The sequence below is a fragment of the Eucalyptus grandis genome, chromosome 3 (assembly GCF_016545825.1).
Source record: "Eucalyptus grandis isolate ANBG69807.140 chromosome 3, ASM1654582v1, whole genome shotgun sequence".
NCBI classification, from domain to species: domain Eukaryota; kingdom Viridiplantae; phylum Streptophyta; class Magnoliopsida; order Myrtales; family Myrtaceae; genus Eucalyptus; species Eucalyptus grandis.
In genome coordinates, this window is record NC_052614.1 from 3608587 (window position 1) to 3629928 (window position 21342).

Consider the following 21342-nt stretch of genomic DNA (forward strand, 5'->3'; position numbering starts at 1 on the left):
ATAGAAATTTCCCCTTCTAGATTCCTGCATTGTGAGGCATGCAATTCTTCAAGGTTGCACAACTTGCCTATGGTACTCGGTAAATTCTTCAATTCACTTGCAGTAATATCCAAAATTTTCAAGTTCGTCAAATCTCCAATAGATTTAGGTAATTCCCGAATGCCCGCACCATGCAAGTATGGTTGGTGCAAGTATGGTCGTATCAATCGTTTCCGTTGCTCAATTGCATTGCTGGGGAAGCCATTACTCCCATAATTAATTTTGGTAAGCCAGAGTAATGTATAATCAATCCTCTTACCAAGTGTATACCGTCCACTACCTAGTGATAGGCGTTGCAAATTCACAAGGGATCCGATGTTCTCTGGAAGTCTATCTAAACTGATGCACCCACTCAAGTCAAGGGTCGACAAATTTATGAGATGGGTAATTGAGTCGGCAAGTCCAACCAATAATTTGCAATCATGAGCGTGAAGTATCTTCAACTTCTTCAAAGAACCTATACATGGAGGAATTTCCTCTATAGTAGTATCGTCTATGTTTAGTTCCTCTAGTTCTTCCAATTTTACCATTTCTCTCGGTAGCACTCGAAGTTCCTTACATCCTGAAAAGTCTAGAGAAATGAGGCCCTTCATAGAACCTATCCATGGAGGAATTTCCTTTATATGAGTCTTGCATATGTTTAGTTCCTTCAATTCTTTCAATTTGCCCATTTCTTCAGGTAGCACTTGGAGTGTCGAACAGGCCGATAAGTCCAAAAAAACAAGGCCCCTTACTTCTCCGATAGAATGATGAATTTTCTCCAGTGAAATACAATTTGCGAGGACTAATATCTCTAAATTTTGGAAGGCTGAGAGATCAGGAGTAGCTTTTAAACAAAAGCAACCTCCAAGTTTTAGAACTTTCAACTCCTTCGTCACCTGCAAAACAAAATGACTGATAAATAAGAATAAGATGTTAAAAACCAAAAGACAAGACAACATGCTCTCCATCTGACCTTCAGATGACTCCAACCTTCCCAATCCTTTGAAACTGTACTCCCTGATAAATCAAGTATGACTAATTTTTCTAGACGAAAACTAGTAGCCACAAATTCAAAACATTTATCCAAGTGAAGCCAAAGCAAGCTTTTGGAATCTCCATTCAGGTTAGCAACACATACTTGAAGGAATCTTAAGTTTGGTAGTGTCTCCAATTGTACAGTAGTGAATGTACTGTTTAAGAGGTATTTGTCAAAACAGAACGCCTGAACTTGAAGTTTTTCAATTCCCTGCACAAATGTTGCACCAAATCAGCGAATAGTTGATTGATATCACATTGCATTCGTTCTATAGTGGTGAAGTTGACACTCATATCAGACCTAATTTTATCATAATGCAAGTATTTTTTTTTTGGTTGTGTTAATGAATAATATTTTGTAATCTTCCCCTCTAATATTATTGCGAAACATTTTATATATTCATCTTAACATCTTCCCTTCTTTGGTTTGTGCTATTTCTACTTTCTTCTTCTCCTATTCGATTTGAAACTCAGTGTAATAGGTCATTTCAAGGGAAAAAGCATGATGGCTTGAATAACCACTTAGAATGAATTGATACTAACACTAGCTGCACAAGCAACTACTAACGAGTAGGGAGTTCATTGTTTGAACCTAGAAGTTTTCTTTCCTTAACTTGATAGGAAATGTCTATCATGTGTAGATGCTAAGAACAATTCATCCTAATCACATCAAGGAAATAACATAAGGAGAATAATCTCGGCTGTGAGGTCTAAAATTGATTCCAATTGAAAGAATTCAACTAAAAATAGAGTAGAACAACAATAAAGGTAACAATTACCTTATTTCTCTGAAGTACTTCCAAGGCTTCCTCTTGTGCCCACAATCTACTTCGATTCATAGGCACATTGTAATCCTCTTGGCGAACAATTTCCCTACCAAGGTCTCTCAATTGGTCATGCATTTTCAACTCACGATTATCTCCAATTTTTATTAGCGACATAAGCCTCAATATTTCAATCCCCATTTTGGAGAAAAACCACAGGCATCCCACATGTAGGATGCAATTCTTAAATCAGTTCCAATAAAGAAACAAGCAATATCCAAAAATATTTGTTGTTCCTCATAGTCCAGTGCGTCATAACTTATCTTCAGTTTCTCACGCACTTCTTTATGTGGTACTTTATTTAACTTTTTCAATGTGTCTCGCCATAACGATTCGTTTTTCCCACACAAAAACGAACCTATAACCTCTAGAGATAAGGGAAACCCTCCAGTAGTGGATACGATATCACGAGACAAAGATTCGATCTCATGTGGAGGAGAGTCCCTTCTAAAAGCATGCCTACTAAATAAGATCAAAGATTGATCCTTAGCCATTCCATTGAGTTCGTGGCAGTTCACATTAGCATCATCGAGAATAGACTTTCTTCTTGTGGTAATGATCATTCTACTTCCCCTCTCAAACCAGTCCTCTTTCCCAATTAAAGCTTTTAGTTGATTATGGTTATCCACATCATCTAAAAGAATTAGGACTTTCTTATGTTTAAATCTAGATTCCATGATCCTAATTCCTTCATCCTCATTCGACACTCTATCATCTCTTCCTAGTATATCCCTTATTAATTGCTCTTGCAAACATGAAATGCCCTTGTGCTGTGAGGATTCTCGAATATCTGCAATGAAACTACAATACTGAAATTGGTTGGAGAGCTTATTGTAAATGACCTTGGCTAAAGTTGTCTTACCAATACCCCCCATTCCATGGATGCCAACAATTTGGGTAGAATGGTGGTTATCATCCAGAAATTTTAGAATATTTGCCACAGTATCATCAATTCCGACAAGTTGTTCGGTAACAACTAGTTGAAAGGCCTCCTTTAACTTGCTCAAAACTGTTCTGACGACCATTCTTACCAATTCTCCTTCGCAGCTGTTTATAAGATTCGAGCTAAAATGAATTAGAAGAACAATCATATTTTGTTGTATCTTATTATTACCACACTACAGCTTACAAGAGCTAAAAAAGCAAGCACAAGTTGTGAAACATGAGATAGAATAGCTTTCTCTACAAGCAAGATCCAATTGAAAGAAATTAAATAAGGTTTGTATAGAAATTGAAATACCCGTTAGCAATTTTCTCCGATTCCCATCCCTTCAAGGAAGCCACTTCTTGGAGCGCTTCTTTCCATTTGACAACGTCTTCCCTAGAATACTTCCCCCTTAAATGGGAGAAAGCCTCTCGAAAGCTCCCTTTCTGATGTCGTACATCAGCCGGTTGAACCTGGTAAAATATGGGCAAGACGACTTGCCCGGCGTTCTTCATGCACTCAATCATTTGAATGAGCTCTCGAAGGCACCCTTTGCTCCAAGCATAATTTTGAGAGAGAACTGGGATGGAGATCTTACTATTCTTAATGGCCGTGAGAAGGTTGGTGGCGATTTCCTCACCTTCGCAAAGCTCATCGTCGTCTTTGAACACGCAAATTCCAGCATCGACGAGGTTGTTGTAGAGGTGATCCACGAAGGTGTTGCGAGTATCTGTACCTCTGAAACTCAAGAACACATCGTAATTGTTACTTCCTTTCGAAGCGGCGGACGAGCTAGGCGCACCGGTATCATCTGCTTTTCGACGTTTGCTATCTTTGTTGCTCTGGAGAAAATTGGATGCGAGCCAAGAGAAGAGACGTTTCATTTTTTGCTCCCCCAACAACTCTTGAACCGAGTCTCTCTGTTTGTATGAAAGATTAAAATGCCTAAATTCGAGCTCAGACCAAGAAGATGACCATGCGGAGCTGAGTTTTTGACAATTTCTACTTCAAGATGCACATGGATCAAGACGGAAGAAAAACAAGAAGAAGACGAATTAACGAAGAATGACCGAGAGAGAGTCGGTGCGTGAAGAGGCTCGACTGGTGAAGCGGGCCTCCTTCTGCTTTTTGACAAATTTCATTTGTCGTGTGTTTCGAGCCACGGCGCCCTTTTCTTTTGGGTAAACTGGATGTAGCTGTGGCTAGCGCCCACCACTTCGTCCCAGAAATCGGAGGGGGAAGGACGTAGCGTCCTGTTCCACCTCAGACTCCACCGACACTTGGCCCACCTTATCAACTTGCTCTACTTGAGGAATCTCTAGTTGTTCGTCGCTTATCATTAGGCTAATTACATTAGAAGGGAAGCACTGTTCTGCTGAAGACATTCCTTTTTCCTCATTCTTATCGGCAAATCGGTATTCTCATTGTATAGGCTCACGAACCTTTCATTGAATGGAATCATATGATTGTCATTTATAAACTGTGCATGTTTATCATCTCATCTTATGCTTATTTTGCTTCAATGTAGGTCGCAACTTACTAAGGACTCCGTTCCCTATATTATTATAGGATGCTGTTCGGCCGGAATCAAATTCTCTTTTCTCACGTTATGGCTTCTGAACACGCTCGACTTGACCAAGAGCATCGCCCCCTCATATGACACGCGTCGCTCATTGAATGAGGGAAAATGACGTGACACTACTTGCTTATATAATATTTTTTCCTTGATATTTGTTGACGTCTAAATTTGGTCTTTTTACTTATAATTTAATCACGTTGGAAATTAGGAAATAATTTTTAACCCTTAAACAAAAAAATAATTTTCATTAAATTGCATCGCTTATGGGCATTAGGAATATTTGCATTACTAATGAAAATTATTAAATTTTTCAAAAAATCATCATTAAAAAAGATTATTATCAAGAATTATTATTACTGTTAAAAAAGTGGCGGACTGAATAGGGCCGGGTCAGAGCTGGGCCTGCCCGGCCCTCCTTTTCTCCTTTCCCCCCGGCTCGGGCCGGCCTAACGTCCCTCTTCCCCAGGCCCGGATTTTTAATTTTTTATTTATCTTCCTTTTATTTCTCCCCGCCTGGGCCCAGGCCCAGCCTCCTTCTCCTTTCCCCCAGCCCGGCCTCGTTCTCCCTTCTTCTTCTCTCCTCCACATAAGAAATTATCACTGTCCTTCTTTTTCATAATTTTCTTCTAAAATTCAATAAATACCAGTCGTTTAACAACACTCAAAGTCTAGTATATAATAATCAAACCATGCTAAGTACACTTTAAAGAAAATATGTGATCTTAACACGTGCAACGCATGTGACTAGTCTATTGAAAGGTAAATCAGCCCTCCAAAGAGGTGGTGGAAGATGTTGATTGAAGTTTATCTCAATTGAAGAATGCGATAAAATGAAGATATTAATTTACTGTGACAAAATCATGGCACATCAATAAGATCAAATCCTATTTGATCAACTTGAATCTTGACCTGCCCATTTAATTTCCATAAATGTGTTCATATCTCAGGAGTAAATTGAGTTACTTAGAGATGTGCCATGAGTTTAGGGCTGGTAAAATGGCGCTCTTAGCTTAATGCATAAATTAAGCGATCCATGTCCTAAACCGTATATATTTTAAGCAAATTGAGCAGATGAAGAACATGAAACGCTTATATTTTAAGCATTTTGTTAAGAAGGGCCGGGACGTACTTGATAAATAACTAAATAAGGAGTAGGACAGATTGTCCTTCTTGATGTTCGCAATTAAAACTTTAAAAATTGAAATTTTCTTCATTAATTATGCTTAATGAGTGCTTTAAGAACACTCATTAACAAGATCCATATTATAAAGAAACAATGCGCACATAAATCACACCTGCACTAATTCTAACATGCTCATCGGAGAGATATGTGAATTGCATGCTATGTACTGTGCATATGGAACCATATTGCGGCTAGCATCAAGAGAAATTTTGTACCAACCATTGTCTCGTAACTTATAACGGCACAATCATTCAACCTGATTATTCGGACATCTATTTAAAGATACTCTATACAAAAAGAATGGAATTCAATGGGCGAGCTTATAGATTCATCGGGGCGGAGAAGTAAAGTCGTACTTTATGCGCAGCTTCCTGTCTGCTGCAGTATACGGCTCAAGAAACTGCTACACACAGTTTAAGGTTTTGATATTTAGAAAAGCTCATGATTAACGAATGGCAAGTCGCACGTAGTGATTGATTCTTACCATATTCCGGATGTGTTCTTGACTTGATTTCTGCAAGTGATTTACAAAACCATAAGATAAGATCAATAAGTCAAGATGAGACTGGGAAGACAAAGGGAAGGAGAAGATTCAAGACACTACCAACCTCGGTTTCCCAAGGAAGGCATCGTTGACTTCATCACTACTTGGTCTTCCAACAAATGTTGAAAGCAAGATATACTTCTCCTTCCCAGATGGCTGGTCGGCTCATTTGTACAATTCGAAGGGTAGGGGTAGGACATCCTGCAATGAAGAATTCATATGTCATTCAACTTCAATGAAAACTGCAGCAACTCCAATTTTGATTGATGTAGAGATGAAGCTCTTTGAAGCTGAGAGATATTGATGAAACTGAAATATGAAGCAAAAGCATAAGCATTCGCCTCTCGACACATGTCAATGATATATGACGTAATGTTCGTCTGATTCTTGCCTCAGTGAAACAAGAATTGACGATTCTTACTTCCAACATACTGCGCGCTCAGGCTCAGCTACCAGGCAAACCAGTAGACCTTTGAAGTTGGCCAACAATCTCCTTGAAAGAACAGATAAACAATTTCTGGAGAGTACCAATGTCTTGACATCTACACCATTGATGGATAAGATAATGTTTCGCACACCATCGAGAATCGCTTTTTCATGCATCCAGAAGGAAATGCATACTTCCACACGCAACTTTCATTCTGAGAAAGCTTAGCAATTCTTCTGCGTTGTCCTTTTTCTTCAGCTAGGCAAGGGGATAGAGAAAGCAGAAAAGGGAAGAACTCTGGTGGTAAGGACGGGCCACCCCCAAGGCCAAATCTTGATTGATTCTAGCTTTATTGCATGCAAATTCAATCATTCATTGTGCTCAAACAGTCCTTCTGCACGGCCATGGCTCTTTAATATGAGGTATGTGTCAGAGAGGGGGAATTTACCTGAGAGCATCCATAATTGGGTATTGAGTTCCTGCATAATAGAGAAGCCGGGAGAAATAGCAATTCTCAAATGATGCAGCATACTGCAGTCTCTTGTTTCGTCCCATAGTCTTCAAAACAAGTTTCAAGATAAAGAGAATCAGTTCAAATCTATATCCATTTTGTTTCCCCATATTAACACTGTATTTACTTGCATGATACCACTGGAACTTGGTAAATCCTGGAGAAAAAGAGCCACGCTCCTTAGAAAGAGGCAAAACATTTGTTGCAGACTTTGCTAAAACACTGGATGCGGGTCTGCAGACAAAATGTTAAGCGATGGATTAAGAATGGTAATAACATGCAAGCATTACGTTGAAGAAATTGCTCAGTTTCTTGGGGTCATTTTATACAAGACTTTGGCTGATTTTTATTTGAAGAATAGCTTGCCTCTGTGACTCTGTAAAACAAGGAAACATGACTGAGAGATGATTTCTACCAGTCTCTGTTTTTGTACTGACCAAATAATGACCAGCTGCTGGATATGGCTGCAGCCTCACTTGTAGGACATTATCGGACAGAAACGTGGATATTTATCAACATTCATCAGCTAAATATCTCGCTAAGTGCAATTAGAGTCATAACTCAAGCAATGAAAGTGTTCAACTCAACAGAAAATTTCGGGAAAAACCTTAAGCCTAAGATTGATGAGGATGACTGGACGCATACCAGCAGATTCAGTCATGCCCCTGAGATCCTGCAGTCTCAAAATCAAATGGTGCTTAACCATATAGTTGCGGCATATGTCATAAAATGGACATAATTGCGAAAGGATTAATGAAACACTTGCTATCAAGCTCTTACATTGATGATACAGTTACCGACAGCATTTTGAGGAGTCACTAAGATAAAAATGTCATCTTGCTCGTCAACCTAGATTGAAGGCTTAGTAAAGTTACACATTGTGAAATGATTGCCCAATGAAATGGCTCTTAAAAGTGACATAAGCTTATGATAGAAATGCTGCTATGGATCAGAGGTGGAATAGCAATTTAACGTCCAATGCATCTAATGCAACGACCATCTGAGCATGCGAGATTGATATATGAGCCCTCTCACTATCATAAACATTTAAATTTTAAGCCCCCATGAGTCAAAAAAGGAAGAGTAACACAAGGTTGAAAGTTGAAAGTATGCACTAATCACATGTTGGGCAAATTCCTGCATGGGGTTGGATGTCAGAGAGGAACTTGGAAGTCCCACACCATGTATACTTGGATTCTTTAGAGTATATTTTTGGATCTCTGCAAGTATTATGACAACCACCACCTTGTCCGCCAATGACCAAAGAGAGAAGTAGTCAATGGTATGATCACCTATTTTAGATAAACTCAATTTCCCCGACCATATACCTATAGATCCAATCTTGACAAAGGTTCCTAATGCACCCTGATCTCCCCAATCTATGAACTCCAATATCTTGCGACTACCAGCAAGCTGCAGTGGCATTCCATTAAGAGCTCCTTCTCCCATGGACGCTTGAACACAAACCTGCATGAGATGATTTTCTAACAACTATGAATATAAACGGGTAACCAACACCAAATCTTACTACAGGAGAGGCAAAAGAACTAAGTCAGATTTACCTTAACACGTTTTCCATCAATGAAAGAGCAATAACTCTGACAAGTTCCATCAGAGTACCTATTCTATAATCATCCTGTCCAGATTGCATCACTAAAATATGGTTAAATTCCTACTATCTGTTTGACAAAGGTACAAATGTTCTCATACAATCATCTTACCATTTCTGGGTTTAGCTCTGGGATATTGATTTCTACCTGAAATGTTCACAAGAAGAGCAGCATAAGTTTGGCTTTGGGAGTAACATGCATATGTTGATGAGGAAAACTGTAATAAGATGAAACAGGGTAAATCTGTTCGAGTAGGAAGCTCCCCTCAAATTTCCAGCTTTGGATTCTTTCTTTATCAGTAAAAAGAGGATCAGCTTGATTTTAAGTATTTGGAAGTCATGATTGTGGAACTATAAAAACAAATATAGACTTGGGATATCTAAATCTCTCGTTAGTTTCTTTCTTCAATTAATTCAGACCAATGAAAACAGTATCAAAGACGGATATCCTACATTCAGTCTTGTTTTTCTATCATATATGGCTCTCCGCGTAGCTTGAAGCACATCGTCATCGAAATATGTCCTGATTTCTCTAGAGTAAGGAATATTATTCAACCCGGTAGGTATTCCCCACCATTTACCTTGTAGAATGCTAAAGCAAAATAAGGCAAGAATATAGCACAGATATTAATCAAAACTCTGCAGATCCATGATGCAGCTTTCAAACTAGGGACAAGGATAAATGTATAGTATGTTGAAGTACCTCTCTTTCAGTTGCCTGATTTGATGGCTGTGAGATCAAATACAGGGTTCCCTAAAAGAAATGTCGCAAGCTTACAAGACATTGGGATTAAGAAAATTGACCTTCATGAACATCAACCCTTTTCTTTTGATAGAAACCTCACAAAAGGACTTGTCTCATCAAAGATAATAATTGTCCTACAATACATTCCTTACCAGTCTTTCCACAGTACTTCCTTCAGATAAGGAAAACTAATCCTTTAAATTGTGCTTCTAGAAGATTTTATGAGAAGTAACTCATCCTTCGAATCATTTAGAGTTGGCTGTACTTTCCTAAGCTTTGCTACTTAGTTGCTATTGCTAATTCTACATCAACACATCCTTTCAATCACTGAGTGGAAGTCAGTATCCTTCATTTCCCTCTAAAAATTGGTGGTCCCCCACTTCTAGGAAAAGAAAAATAGACTCACGATTGAAGTATCAAAGGAGAGCGATCCCAATTGCACTTCAGATGATATTACTCATACCTAGTTTTGTTGTTTTCGCTTTATCTTCCTTGACAGCAGTGAGTCTACTTCACTGAAAACCACATCTTTGGGCGATTTCCATTAATCTGCACTCTCCAAAATGGAATCCATCACAGGCTGTTACCAATTGCCATACAATTCTTAATGAGAAGTGGAAGAAAGAGTTAGTTGAGAGCAAGTCAGGACATTATTCATTATGCTCAAGTAAGTCAATATTATAGCCTGAGCATTTTGCTTGTATATTCCAAGCATGACTTCACCTAATACAAAAATCAAAAGGAAATTACACAAAGGAAATGTTGGTAGACGACCAAAGGTAGCTAATCAGGCCTATGCACTAATTAGAAAGTGACAATTTTCAGGAAGCATAAGCAAGCATATGTGTCATAGACTTCTAGTCACCAATAGACGTTAATGCTTCTCATGCGGATATCTTGATTGTGATGTGATTCTAATGCAAGTTGAAGATAACGTTTGATTCTGATGCAAATTAATACAGCTAACCGTGGACTAGGTCAATACTAATAAGCATAAACCTAAGTTCAATATGGGATATAGAAAATGAAAAATTAAGGTGGAAAATGATGGCATATTAAGTGAAAATATTTTGAGTGGAAAATGATTAAACTCGATCTAATTATTTTATGAAATGGAAAGAAGACAAACAAAATTATCGACCTCTTCCTCTCCTCTTTCGTCAGGAAATTTAAATTTTCGATATTAAGTATTTTGGCCCAATGTAACAAATTAAAGAAAAGAACTAGAAAACCCGAATTTAAGTTATAAGGGACTTTTGGTCCACGAAAATTATTTTCATGTTCGATTTCAACGTAAAGGAAACTGAAATTTTCTGACCAAAAAAAAAAAAAAAAGAATCTGAACACCCTTTTCATTTTTACGATTTTTTCCACGTGTGGAGAACTTCTCCGATTTTTCCCCTGGAGCATCGCGTCAACTTCCACGTCAGATCGACCACAAAAAAAAAAAAAAAAATCCAGGCCAGCGTCTCCATTCCTCGAACTAATTCAGAGACAAAAGTACAACAGCAGGCTATCAAGAAAAATCGTCTTACCAAATTTATGAAATGCTGATGAAATTGGCAATACATTTCGAAAACGCGAATCGTTCCAACATCGTAGCCGAAGTGCTTGACTTGTCGAAGCATTATTTTCATCAATCAATTGCTTCTCTGCCGCAGCGGTGCAATGAACATACGAGATTCCACTAAGTTGCATCGCTGAACGTCTTTTAGAGTCTAGACGCCTTGGAGTCCTGGAGCTCTGTGACCTCCACAAGTTCATGCGAAATTCAACCCCATCGTTCCGTTGGATTTTCGAAATTCGATAGTTGTGGACGGTTTGCTGAGGCCTTGCAGTTGAATCCCTCATTTTAACACATAGCCGACTTTCTCTAGGCCCTGAACATCACGAAGCTTCGAACATCCCAAAATCTCCAAATAGGTCAGGTTATTAAAGCACGAGAGGTCTGGTAATGTTTCAATGGATGTGCAGCTCTGGATAATCAGGAATTCCAATGTTTTCAATCTCTCAAGGCCTTTAATTTCGACTATATTGTAGCAATGATAAGCTTCTAATCGCTTTAGATGTGTCAATTGCGAAAGATCTGGTCTTATAAGGTATTGACAACCACTTACATCCAGCTCATCCAAGTTTTTCAATCTGCCAAGGCCTCGAACTAGATCATCATTCACTAAGGAAGAACTCATATTCAAGTATCTCAAGGACTCTGCATGTTCAAGGCCGTCGAATTTGGATAGGTTCTTGCTTCCAAGAACACTCAGATGTACTAAGAATTTTAATGCTTCCAGACCGTTGATTTTTGTCAGCTCTTGGCAGTTTTTGATATTTAACTGTGACAGCAATTTGGAACTAGACAAATTTGGCAACTCTTTCAACTTATTACAGCCGAGGACCAAAAGCTTCGATATTGTTGAGGGAAGCTCAGGCATGGATTCTAACAATTTGCAATCGTAAACAGTAAGCTCTTTTAGATGGATTAGGTGAGAAAGTTGAGGCAATGCGTGATGCTGACAAGTGACTTCTAGAATTGTTAAACAGGTGGGAAGCTCTGGTAATGACTGAAGTTCGTAACAACCAATCAACTGAAGGTGTTGCAGATAAGGCATCTTATTCATGCTTTTCGGCAGAGATTGAAGCATCTTGCATCCGCATAAGTCTAGTTTTTCAAGGCGAGAAAGCTTATCGAATGTGTCAGGGAAGCCAGAAACGTTCGTCCCACTTAATACAAGAATCTTCAATGAAGACAACCCATTTATAGGAATTTCCCCTCCTAGACTCCTGCAATGCGAGGCATGCAATTCTTCAAGGTTGCCCAACTTTCCTAATGTACTTGGTAAATTATTCAATTTACCTGTAATATCCAAAATTTTCAAGTTTTTCAAATCTCCAATGGATTCAGGTAATTCTCGAATGCCCCTACATGGCAATTCCTTTAGAGTCATCCGATTCAATTTCCTAATTGAATAAGGCAAGTGATTTCTCGAAATGTCAATTAAGGTAACCCAAGGAGGTGTATCCTCCTTCTCGCTTAATGATAGGCGTTGCAATTTCACAAGGGATCCAATGCTCTCTGGAAGTCGAACTAATGATTTGCAACCACGGGCGTGAAGTATCTCTAACTTCTTCAAAGAACCTATACTAGGAGGAATTTCCTCCGTAGCAGTATTGTCTATGTTTAGTTCCTTCAGTTCTTCCAATTTGCCTATTTCTTTGGGTAGCACTTGGAGTTTCTTACATCCCGAAATGTCCAAAGAAATGAGGCTCTTCAAAGAGCCTATCCATGGAGGAATTTCCTCGATAGCAGTCTTGCTTATGTTTAGTTCCTCAAGTTTTTCCAATTTGCCCATTTCTCTAGGCAGCACTTGGAGATTAAAACATTTCGATAAGTCCAAAGAAACAAGGCCCTTGACTTCCCCAATAGAATGGTGAATTTGCTCCAGATCAATACATCCTTCAAGGACTAATATCTCTAAATTTTGGAAGGCTGAGAGATCAGGACTAACCTTTAAGCAATTAGAATGTCGGAGATTTAGAACTTTCAACTCCTTTGCTGCCTACAAATAAAATGACTAATGAATTTTTGCTAAGAGTAAGCCATTAGAAACAAAAGACAACATGCTCTCCTCTTACCTTGAGATGACTCCAACCTTCTGAAAGCTCTAAATTCCATGATAAATCAAGTATGACTAATTTCTCTAGACTAAAACTAGAAGCCCAAGATGCATTCCACTTGCGGCACTTAAGCCATCGCAACTTAGGAAGCAAGCTTTTGGAATCTCCATTTAGTATAGAAAATAAAGGCACTTGAAGGAACCTTAAGTTCGGTAGTGTCTCCAATTGTTCAGTTGTGAATTCATCGAGTAAGCTTACTCCGTCGAGACGAAGGGCCTGAATGTGAAGTTTTTCAATTCCCTGCACAAATGTTGCACCAAATCAGCTAACAATGGATTGATATTATTTTTCCTTCATTCTATAGGGGTGAAGTTGGCGCTCAGATCAGACCAAATTATATCATGTGCCTAGGTATTCTTTTCTTTTTTGCCCTTATCATGTAATCTTTCCCTATGAATTTACTGCGAAACACATTAAATATTAATCTTAATGTCTTCCCTTCTTTGGTTTGCGCTATCTCTCCCTTTTTCTTCTCTTATGTGATTAGAGAATTAATGCAATGCGTCATTTTGGGGAATAAGCATGATGGCTTGACTAACGACTTAGAATTAATTGATACTAACACGCACCAAGTGCACAAGTAACCACTAATGAGCTAGGAGTTTAATGTCTGAGCCCAAAACTTTTCTTTCCTTAACTCGATACGAAATTTCTACCATGTATAAATGTTAAGTAGATTTCATTCTAACCACATCAAGGAAATAATATAAGGAGAATAATCTCGGCGGTGAGTTATAAAATTGATTCCAATTAGAGGAATTTGTCTAAAAAAGAGAGTAGTACAACAATAGAGGAAACAAGTACCTTATTTCTCTGAAGTACTTCCAAGGCTTCCTCATTGAACCACACCCTACTTCGATTCATAGGCACATTATAATCTTCTTGACGAATAATTTCCCTACCAAGGTCTCTCAATTGGTCATGCATTTTCAACTCACGATTATCTCCAATTTTTATTAGCGACATAAGCCTCAATATTTCAATCCCCATTTTTGGAGAAAAACCATAGGCATCCCACATGTAGGATGCAATTCTTAAATCGGTTCCAATAAAGAAACAAGCAATATCCAAAAATATATGTTGTTCCTCATAGTCCAGTGCATCATAACTTATCTTCAGCTTCTCACGCACTTCTTTATGTGGTACTTTATTTAACTTTTTCAATGTGTCTCGCCATAACGATTCGTTTTTCCCACACAAAAACGAACCTATAACCTCTAGAGATAAGGGAAGCCCTCCGGTAGTGGATACGATATCACGAGACAAAGATTCGAATTCATGTGGAGGAGAGTCCCTCCTAAAAGCATGTCTACTAAACAAGATCAAAGATTGATCCTTAGCCATTCCATTGAGTTCGTGGCAGTTCACATTAGCATCATCGAGAATAGACTTTCTTCTTGTGGTAATGATCATTCTACTTCCCCTCTCAAACCAGTCATTTTTCCCAATTAAAGCTTTTAGTTGATCATGGTTATCCACATCATCTAAAAGAATTAGGACTTTCTTATGTTTAAATCTAGATTCCATGATCCTAATTCCTTCATCCTTGTTCGACACTCTATCCTCTCTTCCTAGTATATCCCTTATTAATTGCTCTTGCAAACATGAAATGCCCTTGTGCTGCGAGGATTCTCGAATATCTGCAATGAAACTACGATGCTGAAAATTGTCGGAGAGCTTATTGTAAATGACCTTGGCTAAAGTTGTCTTACCAATACCCCCCATTCCATGGATGCCGACAATTTGGGTAGAATGGTGGTTATCATCCAGCAATCTTAGAATATTTGCCACAGTATCATCAATTCCGACAAGTTGTTCGGTAACAACCAGTTGAAAGGCCTCTTTTAACTTGCTCAAAACTGTTCTGACAACCATTCTCACCAATTCTCCTTCGCGGCTGTTTATAAGATTTGAGCTAAAATGAATTAGAAGAACAATCATATTCGGTTGTATCTTATGTATGTTATTATTACCACACTACAGCTTACAAGAGTAAAAAAAGCAAGCACAAGTTGTGAAACGTGAGATACAAAAGCCTTCTCTACAAGCAAGATCCAGTTGAAAGAAATTAAATAAGGTTTGTATAGAAATTAAAATACCCGTTAGCAATTTTCTCCGATTCCCATCCCTTCAAGGAAGCCACTTCTTGGAGCCCTTCTTTCCATTTGGCAACGTCTTCCTCAGAATACTTCCCCCTTAAATGGGAGAAAGCCTCTCGAAAGCTCCCTTTTTGGTGTCGTACATTGGCCGGTTCAACCCGGTAAAATATGGGCAAGACAACTTGCCCGGTGTTCTTCGTGCACTCAATCATTTGAACGAGCTCTTGAAGGCACGCATTGCTCGAAGCGTAGTTTTGAGAGAGAACTGGGATGGAGATCTTACTATTCTTAATGGCCTCGAGAAGGTTGGTGCTGATCTCCTCACCTTCACAAAGCTCATCGTCGTCTTTGAACACATAGATTCCAGCATCGATGAGGTTGTTGTAGAGGTGATCCACGAAGGTGTTGCGAGTATCTGTACCTCTGAAACCCAAGAACACATCGTAATTGTTACTTCCTTTCGGAGCGGCAGACGAGCTAGCTGCAGCGGTATCATCTGCTTTTCGACCTTTGCTATCCTTGTCGCTCTGGACAAATTTGGATGCGGCGGACGAGCTAGGCGCAGTGGTATCATTTGCTTTTCGACCTTTGCTATCTCTGTCGCTCTGGGCAAATTTGGACGCGAGACAGGGGAAGAGACGTTTCATTTTTTGCTCGTCCTAACACTTCTTGAACCGAGTCTCTCTGCTTGTATGAAAATTTAAAATGCCTAATTTCGGGCTCTGCTCAAGAAGGTTACCATGCGGAGCTGAGTTTTTGACAATTTCTACTTCAAGAAACACATGGATCAAAGGGGGAAAAAGAAGAAGACGAATTAATGTAAGAATGACCGAGAGCTAGTCGTCGGGAGAAGAGGCTCGACTGGGGCCCACCACTTCGTCCCAGAAATCAAAGTGGGAAGGACGGAGCCTCCTGCTCCACCTCAGACTCCACCGACGCTTGGCCCACCTCATCAAATTGCTCTACTCTAGGAGTCTCAAGTTGTTCGTCGCTTATCATTAAGGTCATTCGATGAGAAGGGGACGCACTGTTCTGCCGAAGAAATGCCTTTTCCCATGTTCTTGTCAGCAAATCGGTATTCTCATCGTATAAGCCCACGAATCTTTTATTAAACGGAATCATATGATCGTCATTTATAAACTGTGCATGTTTATCATCTAATGTGCTGCTTTTTTGTTTCAATGTATGTTGCAACTTCAGCCAAAGCTAATAACTATGTTCTCTCTATCATTACATGATGCTGTTCGACTGTTGACACCTAAATTAGGATTGATTTTTAACCCCTAAAAAAATAATAATAAATAACAAAATTAAAAATAAATAAATTAATTAATTGCATAGCATATAATTTTAGGTGCATTTATTTTTTTAATTTACATTTACATTGGATCGGTGACGGATGTGTTTGATTTGATGGTTCTGAGCTTTAAATTGACAAGTTGAATTAAGCCCGCGGCAAGAGGAAATTGGCCCAAGCCTAGTATTCTCTGATCACCGAAAATTTGCTCCAAAGGAATCACGATTTGATATTTTCGGAAAATATTCATATATTCGATAAATCTTCCGTATCTTCATGCGATATATTTCGTGGGGGATCAAAAGATTTATGGTGAAATATCAAAAGGAAGACAGCTCGTTGAATATGAGATATGGATCGAGTGAATATATAAAAAATCTTATTCAAGGAACAAAATATACCAAAAGTATCAAAGGAATATCGCTTACATGATCCTGTCACCTGCCTATTTAAAAGGAGTCTTTCTTTTACCATCGAGAGGGGCCACAATAGCAATACACGGCCACAATTCAGGAAAGAAAAGGGGGCTCTATTTATCACTTCCTAGGGATCAAAATCAACACAATGGGTTATTCAGTCAAAGAGAGAGGGAGAGAGTTGCGGGTCTCCATCCTCGAGTGCCAGTCATCATATCCGCGCTTTGGATTCCTGCCAACTTCACAAGACTCAGCAACTTCTCCACGCGTGCCCCAGTCTTCTTGGCTGCTGTTGGTGGTGTTGTTGTGGCTCCAATAATCCTCAGCTGGCTGTGAATCGGTCTTTGGTCGAGTTTGTTTTTCTTTTGCAGGGTCTTCTCGGAGTACCCAATAGAGGACGTCCACATTGGAGTGAGGGGAGCACTCGTCTGTAGAAAGGGAAGTCAAAATTGGGAGCACTTCTCCGTGGGTTTTGACTTGTGTGACCAGAGACGCCCACAAAATCAACGTATAAAAGAAGAGAAGACTTTTTTCTTTCTTTTTTCTTTTCAGTCTTCTCACGAGATCGAGTGCTATTGTCCACCGTTCCTCGTCGCTGCCTGGGTCCCTTCCATGCAATAACCCGCCAATTTTCTCACATTTTATTAATGAGATTACGATCTTGTTCGAATATTTGTTCATTATTGTCGTATCCAAAAAAATCTTTTGAATCCCCATGAATTAAGGATTAATCCCTAATTTCACAATGTGCATGTTCGATTTTCGCACCCAAAATCGATTTCAATCGCATGGAAAAATCGCCAATCCAATCTCATGCTTGAGATTTGATTCGCGATTTTGTTTAAAATTGGCCAACCCAATCTCATCCTCGAGATATAATTTGTCAATTTATAGATATCAATCTTATCTTGCATGATTTACTATTGTGTCGTTTGATTGATTTTGTTTTCGTAAAAGAAAATCCAAAATTTTTGAGTTAGATTAGGTTTATTGTTTTGGGGTTATTTTGCATAGGGAATTTATTTATTTCGAAATTTAAAAAAAAAAATGCATTCAGTTAGGATGTTAGTTTTTTTTTTTTAAATTTAAATTGCACGTTTAATTATGTGTCAATTTTAATTTCGAATTTCATAAAATGAAAAAGAAAAATTAGAATTAGGGCATTCTTTGCACGTCATTACATGTTAGGATAAGATTGCGTGTTTATTTTTTAATTAATTATAGGTTTAAATAATTTCTCCTAGATTTGGCTTAACCTAATTCCTAATACAAATTGGATGATATCTTAATCTAGGTTGATGATTTTCGCATTTTCTAATTTCGAATTTCATGGAAAATACCAAAAAAATTGTCTTAGAATAAATCAATTTCATATTTTAGGATATATTGCATGCTTATTTTTTTATATCATATAGTTTAGGTTATATTGTCATGTCATATCATTTCATGTTAGATTAATAGCATGCAATGCATAAAGCATGATTCTCATTAAATAAGTGAAAACAAAAAGAAATTGCGTGTTAATTAGAAATCATATCTAAGACCATCGATGTGAATTCTAATAGAACATTGTAAATGTATTCGATGCCATGAGGTAAGTCCTCCTACAATTTATTTATTGCTTTATCTTGGTGTTAAATTGGTGGTTTGCGCACCCGCATGATCACCTCACATGTTGAGGAGATAAATTAAAATCAATTCAAGCTGCCTGCAAAATATTTTTTTTGAAATAAAAAGAGAAAGGTACCGAAAGGGCGTTAGAGAAATCTAAGGTAACCAAGTCCCCGAACTCACAATCTTTGGTTCATAGGAGTAAAGCAAATCATACTTTACTTGGTTTTCTAATCGACCCACCAAAAATAGATTAGTGATGACTCCTAACTGAAAAATGATTTGTATGTTAAGAACTTCAACCTAAGTCGCAAATTGGTATGAGTTTGGGAGAGCCGAGCTAAATTTTGGCTTAATAATCCATTAGCCAAACCCTAGGTAGTGCACCTGAAAATTTGGTCGCGACACTCCTTTTCACATCATAGCTTCTAAACATGCTTGACTTGATGAAGAGCACGGTGATTGACACCTAAATTTTGTCTTGTTTCTTAGGATTTAATGAAAATTATGGATTAACTTTAACTCATTGCAAAAATAATTTTCTGTAAATTGCATCAAATATAGACATTAAGCATTAGCATTACTAGTGTTAATTATTAAAAATATTAGTTTAAAAAATTCAAAAAAATTCTTTAAAAAATTAAAATTAAAATTAATTAAAAAAATCAAATAGGGCGGGTCGGGCTGGGCCTACCCGCGCCTCCTTCTTTTTTGCCCTGTTCTTTTCCCCCTGAGCTAGGTTGGCCCACTATTCCCCAGCCTGGCCTACTCATCTCTTCCTTCTTCCTCCTCCTTCGCTGGTTTGGCTGCAGGCATAACAAACATATGGCGAACGTCGTACGAGTGAAGGACGACGAGGAACGCGTGCGCACAATGCTCGGCAAGGACGATCGGCGTGCTGGCAACACAGCTGGCGACGTCCTTGGAGCTCAAGGGAGGGGGGGCTTTTGCTTATTCGGCTAAGAGAGAGTGTCGGTGAGACTGAGAAGGCCAAAGAGAGAGAGAGAGAGAGAGACCGGCATACTCGATGAGGACGATATGCCAGAGGATGATGCTTTTGATTCCGAATTAGAATTGGACGCAGGAGAAGAGGAAGATGAGTCACCCGAGGCTAAGGAAAACGTCGTATACGACAGGGACTGCATTATGGATAAGCTCGGAGACACGAGTTGGGCGCAGGATGTGCCCTGGGATTTCAATGATTGTCTATTTTCCAAAGTTCATCAATTCTGCTACGATTCAAGTTCAATCCCGCATGGTTCCAATGATCTCTTTGGAGCATCAATCTGAAGAAATCGTAATTTTTGTATATGGTATTATGATCTCTCTCGTACAAAGCTATATATAAAGATATTACAAGAGCCCTAAATTAGGGATGATTGAGGATGCTTAAGGCAAGTAGAGAAAATACGGGAACAATATCAACAATATCTTAAATTAGATACAAAAGATAATATTGCCGACTAGAAACGTTATCACCCTCCCACAAGTGAAGCATTGTCCACAATGTGAAGCTTGGGCCGTAAAAGACGAACTGATGACAATCCTTTGGTGAAGATGTCCGCGATTTGATCACTGGTGTTGATGTAACAGATGTCAAGTAACTGGCGACCCACCAATTCACAAACATAATGATAATCTAATGTGTTTAGTGCGACTATGAAAAATTGGATTCTGAGTTAAAGCAATGGCAGAGATATTGTCGCACCATAATACGGGAGCGCGTGGGAGTGAGATTCGTAATTCTCAGAGAAGAGATAGGAGCCATTGAATTTCAGCAGCTGTTTGAGCAAGACAACGGTATTCGGCCTCTGTAGAAGAACGTGCAACAGTAGGTTGGTTTTTTGCACTCCAAGATTCAGGGTTGGCCTCGAGAAATAAACAATACCCACTGGTAGAGCAACGATCATCGGGATTGCCAGCCTAGTTAGCATCACAATAAGCATGTAAAGAAATAGGACCATGCTGAATCTGCATGCCATAAGAGATTGTGCCTTTTAAATAGCGAAGGATACGCTTTACAACACGCCAATGGTGTTCTTCGGGTGCTTTGAGAAATTGACAAGCCTGATTAACAGCATAGCTAATGTCTAGACGACTAAGAGTAACATATTGAAGTGCTCCAACAATACTCCTATATAGTGTAGGATCTGAGACAGGGTCACTACTTGAATGACCGAGTTTATTCGAGGTAGCAGGGCTGGAAACAGGCTTGTAGTCCAGCATATTGGTGTGAGATAAGAGGTCATGAATATAGTTTGCTTGATGAAGGAAGATATGATGGGGGTTTCGTCGAACAAGCTGAATGCCCAAGAAATAAGTCAAGGGGCCTAAGTCCTTCATCTTGAATGAGTGACGAAGTTCCTCAATGATAGTAGACATAGCCTTGGAATCATTTCCTGTTAAAATAATGTCGTCAACATAAGATAAGAGATAGATAATAGTAGAGCCATGACTATAAATGAAGAGGGACATATCCGAGATAGTGGTTGAAAAACCAATGTCTTCTAGCCAAGCTGTAAATTTTTCAAACCAAGCGTGAGGTGCTTGCCGTAGACCATAGATGGATTTGTCCATTAAGCAAACAGAATGAGGAGCAGCAAAACATAGCCTGGTGGTTGAGCCATATATACAGTTTCCTGGAGATCGCCGTGTAAAAATGCACATTCAACATCAAGTTGTTGAATCGCCCATCCATAAGTGACTGCCAACGTGAGAATGACCCGAATAGTAGTATGCTTTACAACAGGACTAAAAGTGTCCACAAAGTTAATGCCGGTTTGTTGATGAAATCCTTTCGCTACGAGGCGAGCTTTGTAGCCACTGATGGTGCCGTCTAGG

At 38.9% G+C, this 21342-nt stretch overlaps 2 protein-coding genes and 1 long non-coding RNA gene across 15 annotated transcripts in view; all 3 read right to left on the reverse strand.

Annotated features, from left to right (window-relative positions):
- The window catches only part of LOC108953938 (toll/interleukin-1 receptor-like protein), a 74058-nt gene extending 58111 nt beyond the window's left edge, over nt 1–15947 (reverse strand). Inside the window, exons 1-10 of one of the 13 annotated variants that reach the window (XM_039309117.1) lie at nt 15178–15947; nt 14791–14975; nt 13883–14718; nt 13037–13318; nt 10939–12960; nt 8771–9952; nt 8612–8685; nt 8378–8516; nt 7830–7898; nt 7657–7722 (exon numbers count right to left, since the gene is read on the reverse strand). In XM_039309117.1, coding sequence (XP_039165051.1) covers nt 11251–12960; nt 13037–13318; nt 13883–14718; nt 14791–14975; nt 15178–15824 — 3660 coding nt within the window. In that variant the 5' untranslated portion in view covers nt 15825–15947 and the 3' untranslated portion in view covers nt 7657–7722; nt 7830–7898; nt 8378–8516; ... (1 more) ...; nt 8771–9952; nt 10939–11250. Of the gene's footprint in view, nt 1–6991; nt 7284–7415; nt 7525–7656; nt 7723–7829; nt 7899–8377; nt 8534–8611; nt 8686–8770; nt 9984–10938; nt 12961–13036; nt 13319–13882; nt 14976–15177 lie in introns of those variants that run through there. The other 12 variants (XM_039309110.1, XM_039309112.1, XM_039309113.1 and 9 more) reach the window with 12 other exon arrangements.
- The window catches only part of LOC120291533 (adenylate kinase 5, chloroplastic-like), a 52785-nt gene that overhangs the window by 15838 nt on the left and 15605 nt on the right, over nt 1–21342 (reverse strand). The gene's annotated exons all lie outside the window — the stretch shown is intronic.
- LOC120291534 lies at nt 5806–6274 on the reverse strand. Its single transcript, XR_005549660.1, has 3 exons — nt 6176–6274; nt 6052–6081; nt 5806–5967 (listed from the first exon to the last, which is right to left on the reverse strand). It is a non-coding gene; the product is annotated as an uncharacterized LOC120291534 (long non-coding RNA).